The following is a 22,380-nucleotide window of genomic DNA, read 5'->3' as shown; positions in this document are numbered from 1 at the left end:
CAATAGGGTTCAGCCCCTGATAGAAATAAAAAGCCTTTAATCCGTCACCATTTTTCTCCCTTGCAGTCATTTACATCTAATTATCAGTAATTTTCATTTTCACAACACACTCCCTCCTGCTAACACAAAACCAGCAGCTGGAAAGTTCCATCCCACTCCTGTGTGCATTTTTTCTTTTTTGCCTCTGCTCAGGAAGAGGCAGAAGTCGAACAGCAGAGAACACATTTGCATTCCTCAGCAGAAATCCCCCTGCTCCCTTCAGCTCATCCGCTCTTTTAAATTACCGTGGCTCACTGCGTTAGGAGCTATTAAAAAGCCCTCATGTTCGATCTAATAGCTCTGAGGTTTTGATGGAAAGCTCGTGCCAACGAAATAAAAATGTTTGAGAGCCATTTCCAAAGACATATGCCACCGGATTTCAGCCAGTGCTGAGTGTCGCTGCTAGCTTATCTGGCAGGTGTCTCTGTATTCCTTAAGAAGGATGTTGCCAGGCTAGGATTCACGGAGAAGATTCACCCCAGCTGGGTGTTAGAGCTCTGTACAATGTCAGTTGCTTGTAAGCTTTGGTCTTTCATCCGTGTTTTAAAAGAACAGGAAAAGGGATTGGTGAAAAAATCCTTGTTCTATTACTCTTTTAATTTATCCGAGATGTTGGGATTGGAACCTAAGGGCCTCACGTTCTGGATGTACCCTGAGATCTGGTGTGTGTGTGTGTGTGTGTGTGTGTGTGTGTGTGTGTGTGTGTGTGTGTTACAGTTGAACCACTTATTTAGTCATTGCAATTGCTGACAAAAGCAGAGAGGGGTCTTGATCTCTCCTTTATTCTTTTTAAATAAGATATATATTATAATTTTTAAAAATATGTGTGTGTGTGTGTGTGTGTGTGTGTGTGTGTGTTCATGTATATGTATGTGGATGTGCATGTGAGTACCCCTAGAGGTCATAAAAGGGCCTTGGATCCCTAGGAACTCAAGTTACCCAGGCTATTGTGAGCTGCCTCCTGTGGGTGCTGGTATCTGAACTTGGGCCCACTGGAAGAGTAGCGTGTGCTCTTATCCACTGAGCCAGCTCTCCAGCCATTAAATGTATATACTTAAAAATTATGTTTTATGTGTGGTGTTTTGCCTGCATGAACTGCTGGAGAGAATTGGGGAATGGGGGAGAAAGGGTTTGACATTTGCAGCCCAGACAGAGATGGACTGTTATCTGGGGAGGAGACATTATGTGTGTTAATACAACCCTTGGGATGTTGCTTATTTATGTGAGAACCTGGGTCTAATCCCTGAGCACTGAGCTAAATGATAACAAAAAAGATATCACCGCCCTCCTCCTCTCTCTGGCCTTCCACAGCCTAAACGCTACAGCTCCTTTCCTCTGTAAACTCCAGCAGGAAGTTCAGCCATCTTGTCCTTCTGTGAGACTCATACCGGATATGTGTAGCTTTTCTGTTAAGCATGGAATAAAAATCTGTGCATTCTTTCCCCCCTTTGTTGTTGTTGTTGTGTGTCAGTTTATTTCACGGGCTGAAATCATTTAAACTTTGGAAGAAAAAGTATAAAACTGAAAACTTCTCTACATGTTTGACTCATGACCCGGCAAGGGACTCTGGTCCTCTTTTCATACGTGCACATGACACACATAGGGTTGTCATGAGAAAAAACTGGTTGACATGCAGGGAGTGCTGAGGACTCCTGGTGTGTAGCCACCCTAGGAGTGTGGTACTGGTTATTCTCTACTGTCCTGGATCTTCAAGCAAGAAACAACTGGCTACTTTGTGTCCCTAAAACTGGCCTAAAGTTTGGGAGAAAATGAGACGGTGAAGCATTTGGTCCAAAGAGAAAGAAGTAATTGCTACATACGAAGTCCATCTGCAGAAACGGAGGTCTGTAATCTATCAGATCTGTAGTCCGTCCCAAGATGGGTTCACCTGAACTATTACTGACAATTTGGAAAACATCTCAAAGTCAAATGACATTTGGAAAATCTGGGGTAAATAGAGAAGAACGAGTGAGTTTGTCACGGAGTACTCAGAGCGCTACAGTGTCAGTGAGCACCGGGAATCTTCATGAGAAAAAACAGAACAGGTATTATTTTGCAGTTTCCAAGACTGGGCTTCTTCCTGTCTCCCTCTCTCTCCCTGTTTGTCACCTGACTTCTTTCGCCTGAAGGCCCTGGAGCATCTGTGGCTGTGAGAGAAACTGGACAGCTTCCCAACGCATTAATTACTGTCCTTAGAGAACAGAATGACATGAGGTTGTTTTAAAATTCTTAATAGGCTTTATTGTTTCATTCTAGCATAGGGTAATACTTCAATCTATAAAACAGGGTCACTGTGTCCATGAGTCAAGTGGGGTAAACTTTACAGATAGAGAAGGACCTGAACGAAGCAGACAGAAGAACTAACACACACTGGGCATTTCAAAACCAGTTCTGGGTCAGGCAGGGACAGGGAGAGAGAACAACAGGCAGGTAATTGATGGGGTAACACTAGGTTAACTTCAGGTTCCATTTCTGTGTGACAAGTAAGGTAGAAGGATTTTGTTATGTCAGTTGGAGCTGTCATGGTTGGGGAATTGGCTGTTATCTTTCTCTTCTGTCTTCTTAGGTCAGTAAACAGCTTTCAATTGGTGATGGGTATCTTTAGCACAAGTAACTCCTTTCTTTAGCTTTGACCTATTCAGGAGCCCCATCCAAAACAATGCCTCCTATCCTTTTCATTAGTACTCATATGTAAACTCCCAATAATTTGTAGACTATGGTTGTGAGCCTTTCAGTTGGCATCTTACTGCTTTGGACATCACTAGGGCCTCTTCATGGACAGAGGAATAGAGAAGACATCCTACAGCCAATGCACAAGCACCATGTAGGGTAAGTCAATTTCCTATTCTATTACTATTTCTAGCACAGCACCCCTAAAATCTTCAGATTTTTCTGAGAGATTTAAGCATCTTTTACTACTTAGAAAGAGCCCTTTATGATCACTAGCTAAACTATCCAGAATCAGGGAGCTCGGGGCTTCATTGAAAAAATCTGCCTCCATAAAAAATGAAGAATGACCAAGGTAGACACCTGATGTCAACTTCAGACCTCCATACATATGTGCATATATGTATACCTACACACACACACACACACACACACACACACACACACACACACATGCACCAAAACAAAAGAGCCCCATTTTGGCCACACCTGAGCAGACTCAAGGTAGGGATCTTGGATAGATTCTGAACTGAATGAGGCTGGTCATAGGAAGGACTAGATGATTGGGGATTGGAACTCTCAGTCCCACCATCTGGGCAGATCTACAAAGGCGACATAGAGGCTGGAGAATAAGTACTATTAAAACTCACACAGAGGGGGCTGGAGAGATGACTCAGCGGTTAAGAGCACTGCCTGTTCTTCCAAAGGACCTGTGTTCAATTCCCAGTAGCCACATGGTAGCTCACCACTGTAACTCCAGCTCTAGGGGATCCAACACCCTCACACAGGCATACATATATGCACGCAAACACTAATGCACACCAAATTAAAAATAAATAAATAATTTTTAAACCCTCTGAAAGGATATGTCTGATGAATGTCTGGGTCGGTGAACACATCAAGGTGGAAGACGTGCCTGAGGGTGCACGGATGCTTTGGGTCCTCCCCAGCGAGTACATGACCTTCCCGGTCCTCTCCTGGTGCTCTGTCTCTTTTCCTCCCCCTCTCACCATTCTATCCCCTCCACTTCCACTTCCTCCTTGCACTTTAGTCTCGGGTACTTCTATTGACTTGTGTTCAGGTTGGGGACTTTTCTTTTCTTTCTTTCTCTCTTCCTTTCTTTCTTTCTTTTCTTTTTTCCTTTTTTTTTTTTTTTGCTTCCAAGCTTCAACCTTTATTTTTGTTTGAACTTTCTCATACTTTGAACCTAACACATAGTACAATACTAAACATCAGCAAATCTCTCTTCTGATTTAAGCAACCTGGAGGGCAAGAACTGTGCCTTAGCCTCCCATCAATCTGTTCCAAGAACATGAACATATGTCCAAAGTACACAGTGGAGGCTGATGTGGAGAATGGAAGGCACTCGAGGCATTGCTGCCCAGAGGTTTATTCTCCTCTGTAGGCTCCATCAGCAGGTGGAATGGAAGACACCTTCTACCCTTATGCCTTGGGCAACCAAGGCATTGTACTCCTTCACTGTGTGAGACTGGAGGACTCGCACATCAATGCCTTGTTTCTCGAGGTACTCCACAGTCGATGGAGGCACCTTCAAGGCCTCGCTCATTCCTCTGCCAATCACTAGAGTCTGTACACCCTTCTCAGCAACTTCCTTTATGTCTGCCGGCTGCACTCCAGGAGAATGCTCAGTTCCTGTTTCTCTCCAATCCCAAGCTGGACTGCCTCCTGGCCATACTTTGCAGTCCTTATATAAGATAGAGCCTTCAACTTTCATTTGTCCCCAAGAGAGGGAAGCAATTTTAGGGGAAGCCATAAGCAACTGAACTGAAATGCAGTGCTTCTGTTCTTCGGTTGCTCCTCCAGTCAGCCCTGCACTTTACCTCTCCCTGCAGCGAGCTGAGTGATCTTGGGGGCTTTTCTTAGCCACATCTACAGCATATGCCCCACCCAAAGTATCCCTTTTTCCTTGTTTGTTTGCTGCATTGAATATTTTTCTCGGACTCTCTTTTGATTCTCAGAATTTCCACCACTGCCCTTATGTGACCCACATTCTCAGAATTTCTATCACTGCACGTATATGAACCACCTTTTGCATGCGGCCTATGGCTTCCACTAAAGCCATTGGCACATGAATAATATGCAGTTTAAGTTTCTTTTGTGGCAGTTCTACCATCTGTGCCACCCTCTCTCTCTCTCTCTCTCTCTCTCTCTCTCTCTCACACACACACACACACACACACAGAGAGAGAGAGAGACAGAAGAGAGAGAGACAGAGAGAGAGAGACAGAGAGAGAGAGAGACAGAGAGAGAGAGACAGAGAGAGAGAGACAGAGAGAGAGAGAGACAGAGAGAGAGCGAGCTTGCTTTGGCATATGAATACAGCTCAGAGGTCAACCTCAGGCATCCATGTGTGCCTTCTACTTTGTTTGAGGCAGGGTCTCTTCTTTGTCATTCATACACCAGGTAACTGGCAAAAGTTTCCAGGGGTTTCCCCCTCTCTACGTCCCATCTCACCATAGGAGCCTTGGGAATATAGGCACACCGCCATGCCTTAGCTTCACCTGGGTTTGGAGCATCCAAATCAGGTCTTCGCTCAGGCAGTGATGCTTTACTTATAGAGCCATGCCCACCCCCAGCCCGTAGACTCTTACTCTTTCTTGCTTTTGGTACAAGAGTGTCAGAAAATGGAAGCTGAAGTGTGTCTTGTCTCATCTCATCTTGTCCCTTCCCCTTCCCTTCCCTTCCCTTCCCTACCCCTTCCCCTTCCCCTTCCCTTCCCTTCCCTTCCCTTTTCTTCACTTCCCTTCCCTTCCCCTTCCCTTCCCTTCCCTTCCCTTCCCCTTCCTTCCTCCCTCCCCCCCTCCCTTCCTTCCTTCCTTCCTTCCTTCCTTCCTTCCTTCCTTCCTTCCTTCCTTCCTTTTCTAATATGGAATATTACTACATAGCCTTGGTTGCTTGAAACTATGTAGACCAGAATGGCCTTGAACTCACAGAGATCCACCTGCAAATGTCTTCCAAGTGCCAAATATGTAGTTCTTTAGCGTGTGGTTTCCATGTTGACCTCGCTGGGGTTTAGGTTTTAAATGTTTGCTAAAGCAGCCTGTGCTGCAGCCTCTCTTTCCTCTAAAGTCCTTTCTGAGTCTTTGGTCCTTCCCAGCTGTTCCCTGTCAGACTGATCTGTGTGTTTAGCCTTTGTTGACTGTCATCTGCTGTTCACTGCCCTGGGGCACGGCTGGCAAGCCAGGAGCTGGCAAATCCCAGTCTCTTAGACTTGAGGACAAGGCTTGATGCAGGAAGGCTAGGGGGCGCCAGAGTCAGGGAAATGTCCTTTCTGCAGGTGGACAGGGACTCTGAAAGGCCTCGGGGGTTGTGTGGTACTTTGAAGCAGAGGATGTTTTCACTTCTTTCAGGGTGGTTGCTTCCCCTTTCCTCTTCTCAAACCAGGACAAGAATGTTTTCGGCTCATAGCTATGATAGTCTGGTGAGCTTCACAGAAGTAGCTGAATCTGAGACTGTGTCCCCCAAGGTTCCCTCATTCGTGTGCGAGTCCAGGCATATTTAACACGATCTCACAGTCTTCTGATTCCAGAAGCTTCTATCTCAGGTCCTGTGTGTGCCTCTCTGGATTTGTGTGTGGGTCCAGATCTCAGGGAGCAGGGGCTCTTCACCTCAGTTCAGGAAAAGCTGTGCTTTTTAAGCTGCCTGATCTTTTCTTGTAGGAACGGCAGCTGTGGCACCCAAGCTTTCTCCCCTGCTGGAGAGGATGCAGGGATTCTCGTTTGTAGTCTTCAGCTTATAGATCCTATACATGTATGTTCGATTGATACCTGAGAGATTTTTTGAGCTCTCGTAAGTAGGACACGTTTCCAAACTTTCATTTTCATTTGTTCACTGCTGTTTAAAAACATTTTTATTTTTGTATACTTGTCTTACAACCTATAACCCTGTTGAACTTACTAGTCCATAAGTTATTGTAGATTCCTATTGGTTTTTTTTCAGTTCACAGAAAACCATGTTGTCTGCGACCATGAACAATACAATTTCTTTCACCCAGCATCTTTGATTTCTATTCCCTGACCTCCACTCGAGTGGGAATGGTGAAAGTGGACATCCTTTTGTTTGTCTTGTTGTCTTTCATCATTTGAGTGATTTCAAGGACAGGCTACAGGCTTCATCCATTTTGTTTTTTGTTTTTTTTTAATTGTTATTAAGTTGAGGATACTGAAAATTCTGGTCATGAATATATTTTGTTATTCTGCTGCTATATTTCCCTCCACATAAGTTTATTGTGGTTTTTCTTTGTTACAAATCCTAAGTGTGTGTCTTCTTTTACTATTTGAAGAAGATGTTCGAAGCACTTCCTTTAGGCTAGACCTGCTGGTCCTGAGCTCTGTCCTGAGACTCTCAATTTCTTCATTTCTGGGGATTATTTTATTTGCTTTGTTTTGCTGCACGCGGAATTCTGGACTGACAGTTCTCACAGCAGTGCTGGTATGCCAAGAGCCTGGCCCCACAACAGCTCTGGCTGTCTTTATTGAACATGGCACCATCTCTTCTTCTGTAGAAGACTGTAGAAAGTGAGGCATGGAGCAGGGAAACAAATTATCTCTCTTCTCACCTTGATGTTTTGAGAAGTCGCTGACTTGGCTACTCATTTCCTGCTACCTATGACAGATTTGGACGCTGAAAGTTTGAAAAATATCCAGAGGTCAGTCGGCTAGGCTTCATTAGACAGCAGGGCTTTGGTTCCACTTCCCACTTGGCTCTAGGTCCAGTCATCCTCTGGGTTGGCCAGAGATGACTGCCAGTGGCAAGTGAAGTAGACGCTTCTTCATTCAAGTAACTAGGTTACTCTTTCCTGCGTTATTTATGGCTGGATCCAGTCACATGACCACTCCTGGACCAATGAGAAGAGCTGGGAAGGGCAGACACTGATTGGCTTGAACCTGGTTCCTGGTGGCATTGCCGTCATCTTAGTCTGAGGGACCTTCTAGAACTGAGGATGGCTGCCATTCCTCTCCTGGGGAAAGAAACAGGAGGAGTGGGGATTGGTGGGAGTGTAGTGTGAGCTGGTGTGGTGGGGATAACTCTTGTGTGGTCACATGACTTCCTTCTGGGCACCCGGGAAGACTGTAGCCCAGTGAGGTTAGGGTCTGGCCTGTGGGAAGCAGGAGGTTCTGGAACTCTTTCTGGTATGAAATATAATGCAGTGAGGGGGTGCCTGGCAGACCCATGCCAAGGTGCCCCCCTGAGAAATCACACCATGCAACAGATCTGGCATAAGGGGATTTATTTGGGGGAAGGGAAGGGAGTGAGGACCTGGGGAGGAGGTAGAGGCAGACAAGTGGTCATGTAGATGGGCAGACAGACAGACAGAGCAGAGCCAGAGAGAGAGAAGGATGGGGCAGAGAACACAACGGGGAGAGAGACTGCTCGGGAACACGTGGGAAGAGAGAGAGAGAGAGAGGTGTGGAATGGTGGGCAATCTTTTTATATGCAGCCTACACTCGGGCACCTGGCAGCTGTAGGTGATGACCTTTGCTAAGTCCCTGGGAGGAGCCTAGTGGAATTGCCTGTGAGCTAACACACTTGTCTGGCATTGCCTTCCCAATCTTCTCATCAGCTTTTCCAGTACTGCTCTTCGAACCTGGAGGATCAGCCAGGCTGTACCGGTCAGTGGTGTAAGCCAGAGATAAGCTTGCATGGGGGTCAATCCACTGGGCACTCTCAAAAGAGTTTGTTTCTGCACACCCTGCCATACCCTGTCTGCACCGGCACAGGTTGGCAGTATTCTCAACATGTGGTCCTCAAGGCAGCAACCCCAGAGGCCTTACCTGGGACTTCATTCTGGTAAGCTCTGTTGTTTCCTCCAGCCTAGTAAACAGCATCTCCGGTGACCCAGCTCTCTGTGCTTTAACAAGCCCTCTGAGAGCCAATGACTTCGGGAATCAACAGTCTTGGGAACAACACTCTGTCTCAGCTGCTGTGTGGGAGGAACTGTTTCTCCATCTCTCCTGGTTGTGACAGGTTGAGATAGGACTCCTGATGCTGGTATCCTAAAGCCCTGGGATGACATTTTTGGGGCTCAGGTACTCTGCCTGTTCGGGTGCCCTTCCCTCCTCCTCAAGCTGTGGCTGTAGTGGTCCCAGTTGCAGACTGCTGCACCTTTACTGGCTCTTAACCACCTCCCCACTGTGCTCACGGGCTTGCGGTCCCGGTCTCTTACAGCAGCTTATGTAAGCAACAAGCAACACAGATTCATCCCTTCCTTCTCCAAAAATGCTGTAACTAATAACTTGCAGGTCCATCCTGAAGTCATATGATCCCAGTCCACGGGGAAGAAACCAATGTTCTTTAGTGTTCTGGGGAGCCTTTCAGAAGGCAAGAGAATGTTTTATTATGTTGTATTTGGAACTATTTAAGGTGATTAGAGCACAGTCCCTGAGACTCCAAGCTGGGGAGCAGGACTCGATCCATGATTTTTCCCATGTTTTTTTTTTTTTTTTACATGTTTTGATCTGTAATCATACTTAGTGCCTGGCTGGATGTGCTATGGATAGAATCTCAGGCCTTTAACATGCTCACTCTACTGAGCTACTCCCAGCCTGTTTATTTGGCATGGGTAAGTTTAGGCAACTATAAAAAATCCCTTTATTTAATATTATAGAAAAACATATATATTATGAAAATTTCCGTTTTAACCTCACAACTCAGGGGCATTAAGTCAACTCGCAATGCTATCCAGCCATCACCATCCATTGCCAAAGCCAACATCATCCTAAACTAGGATTCTTTCCTCTTTGACTCTGAGTGCCCCAGCCTCTTTCCCCCCAGCCTGGGCTACTAGTCTGCTCGACTAGTTTTTATCATATTAGGTGCTGTTATCATGGAGTCATCCAGCATTATCTTTTTTCCCCTTCTTGATTGGCTTATTTTACCTAGCACAATGTCCTCAAGGCTCATCCACGTGGATGCCGGAATCTCCTTCCTTCCACCCCACACCCTTCTGGTGCAAATGTTTATATGCTGAACGCAGGCGTTTGCAGGTGCATGGGAGAGTGGGCATGTTCCCGTGAAGTCCTGAGGTTGACGCTGGGGATCACCTTCTATCACTGTTCCACTTTACTCTCGTAACCAAACCCAGATCTGGTTGGTATGCCTAGTCTTGTGAGCCAGTGTGTCCTGGGACTCCTCCGTCTCCATCTTCTGAGGCTGGAATTACAGATAGGTCTCCATACCCACAACATGGGTTCTGGAATCCAACTTTGGGACCTCATGTATGAGTAGCAAGAACCTTAACCACTACACCATTTCCCAAGCCCCTCCTTCATTTTGAAGCATGAGTATAGGACACATGAGAAGGCTCAGAAGGTAACCAAGTCACCAAGTCTGACAACCTGAATTCAACCATTGGAGCCCCACGGTGGAAGGAGAGAAATGACTCCTTCAAATCATCCTCTGACCTCTCTACATGTACATCATGTTGTGTGTGTGTGTGTGTATGTGTGCACATAATAAATAAACACATCACTAAAAAGGACTGAGCAACATTGCCTTGTCTGAACAGCCCTTCAATAGACAGACACTGGGATAGCTTCAACACTCTGGCCGTGGTGAACAACACTCCTCTGAAGGTACAGACATACTTTCATGTTCCTGCTTTAAGTTCCCTGCCATGAAGGTAATAGCTCATAGGGTAATTTTGTTTCACTTCTCTTTTTGTTGTTTTGAGACAGTGTTTTATATAGCCCAGTGTCTTCATTTTTTCCTGTTGCTGTGATTAAAAACAAAGAACCATACCAAAAAAAATCTCCAAATCCTCTGACAAAATCAACCTGGGGGATGAATGATGCCACCCACGGTGGGAGTGGGTGGTGTCTTCCCACAGAGGTTCACCCACAGGGTGATTCTTGAATCTGTTAGGTTGGCAATTCTAAACACAAACCATCATACCCAGGCAGCATTTAACTAGGTAGCTGAAACTAGCCTTGAACTTCTGATCTCCCTGATTCTGCCATTATTGACTTGCACCACCCTGCCTGGCTATGTTTAATTTCTTTAAGAAACATCATATTCACTGTCTTTTTATTGTAGCCCTTTCTGTGGGATCTCGTGGTTTTGACTCGTATTTCCCTGTTGGAGAAGGGCTTTTATATTCGAGTAAGCATTTTCATCTCTTCAGTTCTGGTCTTTGAGCCATTTTTGCCAGTTTTTGTGTACCGTGGACACATGCGGATTTCCCCTTGTCCTTGCACCATTTGTTGAAGGGACGATCAGGTCTTCATTGAATTATCCAGGCAAAACTCAGTTGTGCACTTGAGGTTTTATTCCGTGCAATCGATTCTCTTCCATTGACCTATACTTGGGGCCTTAGGGTAATCAACGCTCCCTTGCTTTGCTGTAGATTTGTCTATTGGGGATCACCTGTATTTTGGCATGAATTTTAGGACAGCTTTCCAGTTTCTGAATGGAAGTCAGCTTGAGTTTCAATAACGATTGCCCTGAGTGTCTAGATCAATTTAGGGGATTCTGGTGGTTAGAGTCTAGTTGCTATCATGCTCGTGACAGGTACAGAGACCTCGAGGCGGTTCTCCTGAAGCTCCAGAGATGATTTCTGAACCGAGTGCAGGCACAATAGAAGGTAATTAGAAGAAGGGTGGGGTAGGGGCTTTATGAACTGATGCAAAAGCTTCTAACAGCCTAAGCTGAGGGAGAGTGTGTAAGACTGAGGGGTGAGGGTTGTAGAAACAGAAGTGCAGTAGAGAGACAAGAGAAAAGGAAGGAGAGGGGAAGAGGTTTAAGCTTGAAGAGAGGGAGAGATGAGGAGAGGGAGCAGAGATGCAGGGTAGAGGTTAGAGAGTGGAGAGCCATTTTCCTGGTCTCTGACCCAGGGATGCATTTATGACTGTGTTCCTATATGCCCCCTGCTCTGTCAGAGGAGGCCAGGGCACTGCAGGTCAGCTCAGACCGCATGTCCTCAAGTCTTCTAAGTGCATCTGCCATTCTGCAGAGAAGTGTGATGGGAATGGTTGCCATGGGTACCTTCAGGGCCGGATGCTGCTAGTCCTCACTGTGTTAGTTGGTGTGGAGATGCAGGGGTCCTAACTCTGCCTCCACTGTGGAATTCAGGTGGAAGAGGGCGTAGGGTTGTGCTGTCCTGTGGGAGCCTCATGTTAAGCTCCCTATTTTCTTTCCTCAGGTAGCACAGCCTATCATCCGTGCTGCCTTCACTGACCTGCTCTCTGAATCATCCCCCTTGGGCATCATTCCAAGTGCAGTAATCTCCACGTGGCTTCTGGCAATGGTTGCCACTCCCTGGCCTCCCTTGTTCTGGAGCCCGATCATTTTGTACTGTACCGTCAGTCCTGGCTACACGGGAGATCTGTCTTTGAATTTTTGTTTCGTGGGTCAGGGTCTTGCTGTGGAGTGTGGCCTGGTCTCACATTTCTGTGATCGTCGGATCCACCTGCATCGTCTCACTATGTAACTAGTGCGGCCGCTACCATGCCTAGGTTTCCCTGCTTAAGACGTAGACTTAAAGACATTTTCTCCCCAGGCCTTGCCACAGCACCAGCTCCCTTGGGCACTCTGCTTGCCAAGTACAGATCTTAGGACCTATAGCTCCTATAGTACTGTAAGCTAGTTCTTGCTGTTTGTATTCTGTTGGTTTTGTCTCTCCGCAGACTTGATGCATCATCTTCCTTGAGCATTAAAAAAAAATAATGATTTTGCTTGTATTTGTGTATATGTTGTATATGCCCACGTATATACATGTTTGCGTGTGGGAGTGCACATGTGTGTGTTAATGTGTAAGCACTTAGAGGCCGGAGGTTAACACTGGGTGTCTCTGACTTGAGCCCTGAGCTCGCCGGTTTGGCTAGCTACCTAGCCAGCTTGTTCTCACTGATCCTGTCTCTGTCTCCCAAGCAACAGGCAGGCCACAACGCCTACCTGACATCTATGCAAGTGCTGGAGACCACTGAGCCATCTTCCCAGACCTGCTGAGTGTCCTCATCTTCTCCTCTTCATCTTTCCTCAGCAATGACAACTTCACTTGGCATGAACCATTGTTCCTCTGTGCTTTCGAGAATAAACACACCATGGTCTTTACTCCATCCCCCACTGCTCTTCCCAGAGTGTTAACTCTTGGGGTTTTTTTTTTTTTTGAGAGTGTGCTTAGAAATTAGTAAACTTTCCAGAACTCAGCCTTTTTGTTTTTTTAAATCCCCAGGCCTGATAACCAGACGTCATTACTATCCTGCTCTGCTTATGTCTGAACATGGACACATGCTGTCCTGGTCTCTCTCTGGGGTAGAGTCTCTTTCCTCACCAAGCCCATTTACATGTGGGTCTCATGGCCAGGAAGGGAGGAGGATCAGATCCTGAGGGCAGCTCTTGTCCTGGCTGGGAAAAGTCTGGGTTGCTGCTGCTGGCTCAGAGCTTCTCAAGCAAATACTCCAGGCCAGATGTCCCCAGCTCAAGTGTCAGCCACCCCCTCCTCCCCTTTTTCCTTAGGCAGGGCCTGGCCCTGGCATATGGGTTTGCCTTGATTGGATAGTTCATGTTCTCTGGAGCTTGGCCCCTGTGAGTGTGAAGTCCAGGATCTCGCCTGGCCCTTCTGCCCACCTGCTGTAGATGATGTCTTCTTGGTAGGCTCCCAGGGGGAGGGGCATTTGACTTTGATAGTTGTCAGCCTTTCTCTGTCTGTCTCTGTCTCTCTGTCTCTGTCTCTCTGTCTGTCTCTCTATGTCTCTGTCTGTCTCTGTCTCTTTCTCTCTGTCTCTCTCTGTCTCTCTGTCTCTCTCTCTGTCTCTGTCTCACTGTCTCTGTCTCTCTGTCTGTCTCTGTCTCTGTCTTGCTGTCTCTGTCTCGCTGTCTCTCTGTCTCACTGTCTCTGTCTCTCTCTCTGTCTCTCTCTGTCTCTCTCTCTCTCTCTCTGTCTCTGTCTCTCTCTCTGTCTCTCTGTCTCTGTCTCTCTCTCTGTCTCTCTCTGTCTCTCTGTCTCTGTCTCTCTGTATATGTCTCTCTGTATATGTCTCTCTCTGTCTCTGTCTCTCTCTGTCTCTGTCTCTATCTCTCTCTGTCTCTCTCTCTCTCTCTCTCTGTCTCTCTCTCTCTCATTTAGTGGGGTTGTTCTTTGGTTTTGTTTTAGAGATAAGGTCTCATACCATTGTCTAGGTTGGTCTTGAGTTCCTGGGCACAAGCCATGCTCTGCCTCAGCCTCTGGAGCAGCTGGAACAACAGGCAGTAACAGCAAGCATCTGCAGCAGGCTCGGTTGTGGCTCCTCCAACACAAATCGATCTCAGACATCTGAGGGTGGCAGTGGGGTCATTGCAGATATGACTCAAAGTCTTCAACATGAGCTCATACTCCAGATAAGCATTACTTCAGGAGAGAGATGTCTTTCCTCACGAGAGAAGGGAGGAGGATTTGGGACCCAGAGGACATGGGAAATAACAGCAAATGAAGGAGGACTCAGACATAGAGTCTGAAGCCCCAGGCTTCCTCAGGAGCCATCAGGAGGGAGGCACTGAGCAGACTCTGCCTCAGAGCTCCCAGAAGAACGGGCACAGTGACACCTTGACTTTGGACTTCTGGTCTACAGAACATTTTTCTGCTCCTATAAGCCGCCAAGTTTGTGGTAATTTATTATGGCAGTCAGGAAACTAAGCCTTCATCTAATTGTATTGTCTCTATGGCAACAACTTGCCTGCACATCTCCCATGCCTTGTATGGCATGCTAGCTACTGCATCCTTTCCACACATATGCCCTGCCCCAAGTCCCTTCCAGTGGGCACGTAACACTCAAACCAGGGTCACCTCATGCTAGGGCCAATCTGTCCTCACCTTTTGGTCAGTCATCTGGATCAAGGTCCTACTTTGTTGTCTGCTTTATCATCCTCCCTGGACACTAACTGCCACCAATCTGGCTCTCTGAACAGCTGCCGAGATGGAGTTGCCATGTGGAATATTGATCAGGGATCAATAGCTGGGGAGGGAGAGGACTTGGAAGAGAGAGAAGCTGAACCATGTTGCAGACCAAGCAGCCTTGGCCAATGCCTGCAAAGCTGTGCAGTAGTGACTGGAGCAGGCTGGCTCTTGGGTCCTAAGTTCAAGTCTTCAGTGCAGGTTTACCTGCAAGCTGACCGTGCAGGAGCTGGCAGCAGGGACAAGCCACTCCTTGAGGTGGCATCTGGACAGTTCATTCTCACATTTATTACATCAGCATGGAGACAGACAGAAACACCCTCCCATGACAAATGAAGAAACAGAGGTTAAGCGGCCGACAGCCCTTTTCAAAACACACATTTCTGAGAAAGAATCAATGCCCAAAGCGTTGGTATTAACTAACCTAGGAGTTTTCCTGACCTTCACCTCCCTGGTTCTTCTTTAAGAATTTTTACTTTAAGTGTATGGGTTTGTAATTCGCACGAGTGTCTGTGCACCAAGGGCAGGCGATGCCACCAGAGGTCAGAAAATGTCCTTGGGTCTTCTGGAACTGGTGTTTTGGACAGTTGTAAGACACCATGTAGATGTTGGGGAATCAAACCTGGGTCCTCTGGAAGAGCAGTCAGTGCTCTTAACTAATTAGCCATCGCTCCAGCCCTCACTACTGCTTACAGTGACTTTGAAAGTTATTTGTTACTTTCATTGATCGTGTGTGTGTGTGTGTGTGTGTGTGTGTGTGTGTGTGTGTGTGTGTGTACAGAGTGTGGAACTCGGGGCCTCCCAGTTGCTAGGCAATGCTTTACCATCAATCTACACCCCACTCCCCTGCCTCAGTAGTCAGAGTTTGGACTAGGTCTGTGTGGTGTTATAACCCTCAAGGAAGTCAATTCTTTGTTACTTTCCCAATAGAAACAACTGGAAGGGGGAAAGCTTTGCTTTGGCTCCCAGTTTCAGACAGCTCAATTCCTATGCTTGGTCCCATGAATGTAGGCAGAATGTGGTGGCAGTAGGGATGTGGGCAGAAGATTTTCCTCACCTTATGGAAGACAGGAAGCAGGGAGAGGGGGGACAGGAAAAAGGCAGAGACAAAATACCCCCAAGAACCAGCCCTTGGTGACCTAGATCCTCTAGCCAGGCCCACCACCTAAGGTTTCCAAACCCCCTCCAAAAAAAAGTTCCAGGAGCATGGATGTATGAGGCATTTTTATGTTCAAAGCATAACAGCCAAGAAGGGAGGATTGACTCTGATGCACAGAGAGTCAGTAATTTAGAGAGGAGAGTGGCGTGCATTAGGAAGAGCGCAGCTGTTATGTAATGAAGGGCAGCGTGTGTTCCCGGTCTTTATTTAGAACAACATGATTGTAGCCAAACCCTGAACCCGAGGCTTCATCTGGCCGCTTTTCAGGAAGCCCCTCAGGTTTCAGTCCTCCACAGGCGATGTAAAATACTGCCGCACGACATGATGGAAAAACAGGATTAGCCTTTTGGGGTGGGGAGGAAGTTAAAAAAATGGCTTTAAAAAATACCACTTGTTGTAAGAGAATTCTGATAATGAAGTTTTAAAAAGCCTCAAATTATTAAAAATAATAATATTCTGCTTATTAACTATCTTACTTTCCTGTTGCAATGGCAGAATCAACTTGAAGGACAAAAAGCTGTTTTGTTTTGACTCACTGTGAGGGGTTGCAGCCCACCATGGCAGGAAGTCACAGCAACAGGAACAGGACACAATTGGTCACATTACATCTGTAGTCGGGAGGCAAAGTGAGATGAATATGACTGCTTAGTGAGTCCTCTCCATTTTATAGGCTCCAGTATTCCCGCCCAGGGAATGGTCACACCCACAGTAAAGGTGGGTCCTCATCAATGAACCTAATCAGATAACCCCTCCCAGGTGAGCACATCAGCCCATCTCCCAGGTGATTCTCAAGTTGACAATTAGCAGTAACTGTCACGTAAAATGTGCTTATTATATATAAAAAAGACACTTTAGCAAAGAGATGGATGGATGGATAGGTGGGTGAAAAGGTGAATGGATAGATGGATGGGTGGGTGGGATGGATGGGTGGGTGAGTGGGTGGGTGGGTGGATGGGTGGATGGATAGATGAATGGGTGGGTGGGTGGGTGGATGGATGGATGGATGAGTGGGTGAGTGGGTGGATGGATGGATGGATGGATAGGTGAGTGAATAGGTGAATGGATAGATGGATGGGTGGGTGGATGGGTGGATGGATAAATGGATGGGTGGGTGGGTGGATGGATGGATGGATGGGTGGAATAATATAGAACATGCTCCTTGGTCTCCATGTCCAATCAAAGCTCACACTCTTCATTGCCCCTACTATCTCCCATTTGCTTTCCCATGGCCAGTTTATTACCCTCTCTTCCTTCCAAGACAATCCTGACCCATACCTAGAAATGATTTGCTTATAGTCAAGACATACAGTTTTTAATTGGTGCCCCAACTCTTAGATGGAATCAGAAATGACAGATTGCCTAAGGTTTTGTTCTGATACTGTTACAAACCGGCCAGGCTCTGCCAGTGCTTTCTGGGGCACAGAAGATTTGAAGAGAAAGCAGCCTGCATCTTCCATTCCCTTTCTCTCCCTTTGTCCACTGTCTAAAGTGAAATTGCCTTTGGAAAAGTACAGACATTTTCCCCCTTGTGTGAAGGGGGAGGAAGATCTTGGAAGAATTCTGCCTAGAGGTTTGAGCCTGGGAGGGGTGTTTCTCAGTGGCAGCCACTTACTTAGCAGGTACAAGACCTTGGGTTTAATCCTCAGCATTGCCTGAGGGAGCACTGAAGTCTCCTTGATCAGATTCAAATGTTCCCTCTTAGCTCTAACATTTTTTTAAAAATCAGGTTATAAAACAGTCAATATTTTGGAAAGTAGCATTGCTTGTGACTTAGACTTTCTTCATTCTGTTTTTCCACATTTTCCAAATCTCTCCACGAACATGTGTTGCTTTTTAATGAGGAAGGAAACATTGCTGTTTTGAAAGCCAATCTGTACATTATAATCCCATATTGGTAAAATCAAAGCTACAAAACATACAAGTATATCTAGACACACACATACACATAAATCTTGTAAGTATGTTATATATGTCTAGTTACAAATTCACAAGAAAAACACTAGAAGGCCCAGCATCAAAATGATAGCAAGGATTATCTCTGTGTGGTATGGCTCTACATGATTACAATTTTCAGACAGGGTCTCAACTCAGTGTGGCCTTGACCTCAATGTGGAGCTGAGGCTCCTGACCTCCTGCCTCTACCTCTTGTGTACTGGCCTTAAAAGCATAAACCACGATGCCCAGATTTATTTTAGTTTTAGAATAATTTAGTCTTCTTAAAATATTTATTTTATTTTATGTATATGAGCATTTGTTTACATGTATGTATGTGTCCCTTGTGAGTTCCTGGTGCCTGTGGAGGTCAGAAGAGGGTTGTTGGATCCCCTGGAAATAGAGTTACAAATCGTTGTGAGCTGCTATGTGGGTGCTTGAAATCGAACCCAGGTCCTCTTACAAAAGTAGCTACCAGGTGTTCTTAACTATTGGGCCATCATGCCTGCTCCTGTTTTATTATGTATGTATGTATGTATGTATGTATGTATGTATGTATGTATGTATGTATGTATTTACTTTTTGATACAGGGCCTCTTGTAGCCCAAGCTGATCTTGAGCTCCATGTTCTAGTGTTTAATAAGTATATTCTGTTACATAGAAGTGAAGGAGACCCAGTTTTCTTGCTCTTCGTGGTGATGTGAGGTCATTCTTGACATCATTGTCTCTTGTGAGATGCATGATAATATGCCCATGCTGCCGTGCCACTGGTTGAAAAAAGGAAACTGGTAAATAGGCACAGCATTAATGTTAAGAGAAAGAAGAGAGAGAGAGAGAGAGAGAGAGAGAGAGAGAGAGCATAAAGGGAATTTTGAATGATGCTTCTGGAGGAAGTTATCTGAGTTAAGCCTGGTGGATGAAGAGGACTTAATCAGGTGAAGGTGTCTGGTGGAAGCGTTCCAAGCAGATGGAGCAGTGTTTCAAATGCTCAGGAGTCAGGAGAAAGCTTGGTTTATCCAGAGACATCTCTATGTGGTTGGAAGGAGGAGGGAGAGGCCAGAGAGACTACACACCAATGAGTATAAAGATGTCATCTTATGGGGTTGGGGATTTAGCTCAGTGGTAGAGCACTTGCCTAGCAAGCGCAAGGCCCTGGGTTCGGTCCCCAGCTCCGAAAAAAAGAAAAAAAAATGTCATCTTATAAGAGGTCTGCAGACTTTCACCATGAGGCTGATGAGCAAAGACTAAGGTCTTAAAGGAAGCATGTGACACTGTCAATGTCCCCCTCTCCCTGGCTGCTGTGGAGAACAGACAGAAAGCAAGTGGCTTAGTTTGGAGGCTGGGCAGCAATTCAAGAACAAGGTCAAGGTGACCCAGAACAGGGTCTTTGTTGTGGGTTTGCAAATGCAATCAATTGGAGGATGTGGTTTGATGTGCTCAGTGTCCCATGTGGACATGAAGACAGCACACAGAGCTCTGATATAGATATGGGTGTCTTTATACACCGTGTGAAGTGTGAGGGAAAACCTGGACAAAAATTCCAGGGAGCACAGGCACTTAAGGGACAGTTGGAGGTCAAGGATGGGAGGAGGATTAAGAGAGCTATGCCAAGTCCCTCTTCTCTTCCTGTGGTTTCCTCTGTTGTCAAGTTGGACCATGGCCAATGTGGAAGAAGGTCAGGTGTGTCCACAAATGCTTTGAATGTGTGTCTTTGCTTTTCCAGCTACTGACAAATAGAGACTATGCTGGGTAGGTTTTTTGTCAACTTTAAGTAGAAGTCATCCAATAAGAGGGAGCCTTAATTGAGAGAATGTCTCCATCGCATTGGCCTGCAGGCCAGCCTGAGGAGTATTTTCTTGAGTGGGGATTACTATGAAAGAGCCCACCCACTGTGGGTAGTGCTGTTCTGAGCAGGTGGTCCCGAGTTGTATGAGCAAGCAAACCGGGCAAACCATGGAGAACAATACAGTAAGCAGCACTCCTCAATGGTCTCTGCCTCAGTTCTTGCCTTCACTTCCTTTTATGATGAACTATGATACACTGAAATAAACCCTTTCCTCCCCGGGTTGCTTTTTGTTATGGTGTTTATCACATTAATAGAAACTTCAGTAGGATAGGGATTCACCAGATGTTTGTAAGGATTTAACAAAGTGGGTGGGGATCAAATAACTCTGAACATATGAGACTTTAAAAACACTGTAACTGATCAGACATTGCTTCTTAAAACATGTTTCATACAGTACACTCACCACAGGGATTATGCATCTCTGTGTGGGAAAGGCCTCTCAATAAAACAACAAGAGGGCTGGAAACATGGCTCAGAGATAGAGAACTGGTTCTGCTCTTGCAGATAACCCAAGTTCAGTTCAGAGAGGCATCCACATCAGGCAGCTTGCAACTGCATGTACCATCAGTTCAGGGAATTCAATGCACACTCACGCACAGATACATATACATACACAGAATTAAAAATAAAATGAGTCTCAAAAAGAAAGAAAAAAAGGGTTGGGATTTAGCTCAGTAGGCGCTTGCCTAGGAAGCGCAAGGCCCTGGGTTCGGTCCCCAGCTTTGAAAAAAAGAACCAAAAAAAAAAAAAAAAAAAAGAAAGAAAAAGAATATAAGAACAAGTACAGTGCAGGGAGATCTTTACAGACCCTCTGTGAAGAAGCAAAAGGTGTACACACACACACACACACACACACACACACGCACATGCACATGCACACACGCACATGCACATACACATGCATACATGTATACACGTCCACACACATGTGCACATTCACACATATGTGCACACACATGTGCGCATGCTCACACACATGCTGTCTTCTGCCATGGCATAGCCTCTGCACTGGTGATCTCACTGGGGCTATGGCTCCCGCACAAGATCAAGTCCCTCAACATTGCAGCGGAGATAGAAGGGATTCGGAGGTTCCAGGCCTAGCTCAGGTTGGCTACAGTCATGATACATTGTATACATGTGTGAAATTGTCATAGAAAAAAACCTGAAAAGTCTTTAAAAAGTATTGAGGGCTGTGCAAATGACATGCACTGATATTTTTTCAGTATATGCTAGAGAGTGATCTTCTGGGTAAACAATATGTCCAAGGCCCTAGGATCCAGTGCTAGCACTGAAAACAAAACAAAACAAAATTCATATCATTCAAAATCAAACAACAAGGGAGGGAAAGCACAAACCAAGATACACAGAGGGTGGGGTTGGGGATTTAGCTCAGTGGTAGAGCACTTGCCTAGGAAGCGCAAGTGCTGGGTTTGGTCCCCAGCTCCGAAAAAATAAGAACCAAAAAAAAAAAAAAAAAGATACACAGAGGGTTAGTTTCTTTAGTATGAAAGCAGCCCCCAGAAAACTACCCAAAGTACCAAAAAATTTTAATGGCAAAAAAAAAAAAAAAAAAAAAGCAGAAGTCATGAACCAGCAATCCACAAACAAGAAAATACTTCCAAATAATACACGTTCTGGCTTATCAAAACACTCACCTTAAAATCTGGTGATTTTTTTTCACTTAGCCATGTTGGTAATGAATTTCAAAGCTTTGAAACATACATGCCCTTTGAGCCAGACATTCTACTTCTTGAGGCTCGTTTTAAGGGAATAATCAGAGATGTACAAGAAATATATAACTAAGAAAATATTCAGTGCACTTAATTTTAACAGCAACAATGGACACAAGAACTCATTTTCCAACGTTAGGCCTGGATCCTAGGGACTTAGTCAGATTTTTAATGTTTTTGTTTTTATTTTTTCTATTTTCTACCTTCTACAGTAAAGATAAATAGCCTCTGTAATTCAGAAAACAAACAAAGGCTGCTTTTGGGAAAGGAGGGAGGGGATCCTTAACTACAAATACTCTTTTGGAGGGCTGCCACTGTTCAAAAAAAAAAAATTTCCAGAGCTTTCTCTTCAGCAGTCCTCAGACTGAGTTTCTAAAGCACATGCGAAATTGTTCTCATTATTCCGAAGTCACCCGCTTCATTTTATATAAATACAGCTGTGATTCACGTCCATCGCCCACCTTATTCATCTGCCTCTATACCAAGACGACTTCAGGGTCTTGTGGGGGAAGAAACATTCTCTCAAAGAAGGAATTTCCCTTCGCTGCCGAATGGGAAGACAATACCGTCTAGTTTTAGGTATACATAGATCCGCTCAGCAGCGCTTAGCATATGGAGTTCAATAAATAGTACTGGTTGTCATTACCACTCGCCTATTTGGCTTTATTTATTTCTGCAGTTGTCTAGGAAGCCAGATTGCTGCGGCCGGATGGGTAAATTCTCCAGCCAATGATTTCCCTAAAATACTAGCTCGTTCCATCAGTTATTCTGGGTGGACACTCCAAGTCCTACCTTAAAATGTCAAGCTTCCAGGACCCCCAACAAGCAAATGAATACTGTCAGGGAAATGCAGCAACACCCATGGGCTGTGGGAGTGGACACCCACTGTTATCCCTCCAGGCACCTTAAATTATAATGTTTAGGATAAACAACATTGAGTGTGGGGCTGAGCATCGGTCCGCCCACTATCGCCCTCTAGGCGTAGGGAGAGGAAGTGTCCCGTCTCCTGCTTAGCTGGACCTCTTAGAGAAAGGCTGTGCATTGTATGGGGTCACCTACAGGGGGAACTAGAGCTTGCTTCCCCAGTGAGTCTACAAGGAGGTGACCACCTTTGGCA

The 22,380-nt window shown here is 45.6% G+C and overlaps 1 protein-coding gene across 2 annotated transcripts; it reads right to left on the bottom strand.

Annotated features, from left to right (window-relative positions):
- Positions 1 to 4,041: 4,041 nt before the first annotated feature.
- LOC116904635 (mth938 domain-containing protein-like) lies at positions 4,042 to 4,526 on the bottom strand. 2 transcript variants are annotated; one of them, XM_032907430.1, is made up of 2 exons: positions 4,340 to 4,526; positions 4,042 to 4,255 (listed from the first exon to the last, which is right to left on the bottom strand). In XM_032907430.1, exons 1-2 carry the CDS (start codon positions 4,478 to 4,480, stop codon positions 4,118 to 4,120), a joined length of 279 nt encoding a protein of 92 aa, XP_032763321.1. In that variant the 5' UTR covers positions 4,481 to 4,526; the 3' UTR covers positions 4,042 to 4,117. The 2 variants fall into 2 exon arrangements, with proteins under 2 accessions (XP_032763321.1, XP_032763320.1); XM_032907429.1 differs by having other exon boundaries at positions 4,103 to 4,495.
- Positions 4,527 to 22,380: the final 17,854 nt, after the last annotated feature.

The sequence above is a fragment of the Rattus rattus genome, chromosome 6, assembly GCF_011064425.1.
Source record: "Rattus rattus isolate New Zealand chromosome 6, Rrattus_CSIRO_v1, whole genome shotgun sequence".
NCBI lineage: Eukaryota > Metazoa > Chordata > Mammalia > Rodentia > Muridae > Rattus > Rattus rattus.
This window is presented reverse-complemented; position numbering and strand designations above follow the sequence as displayed.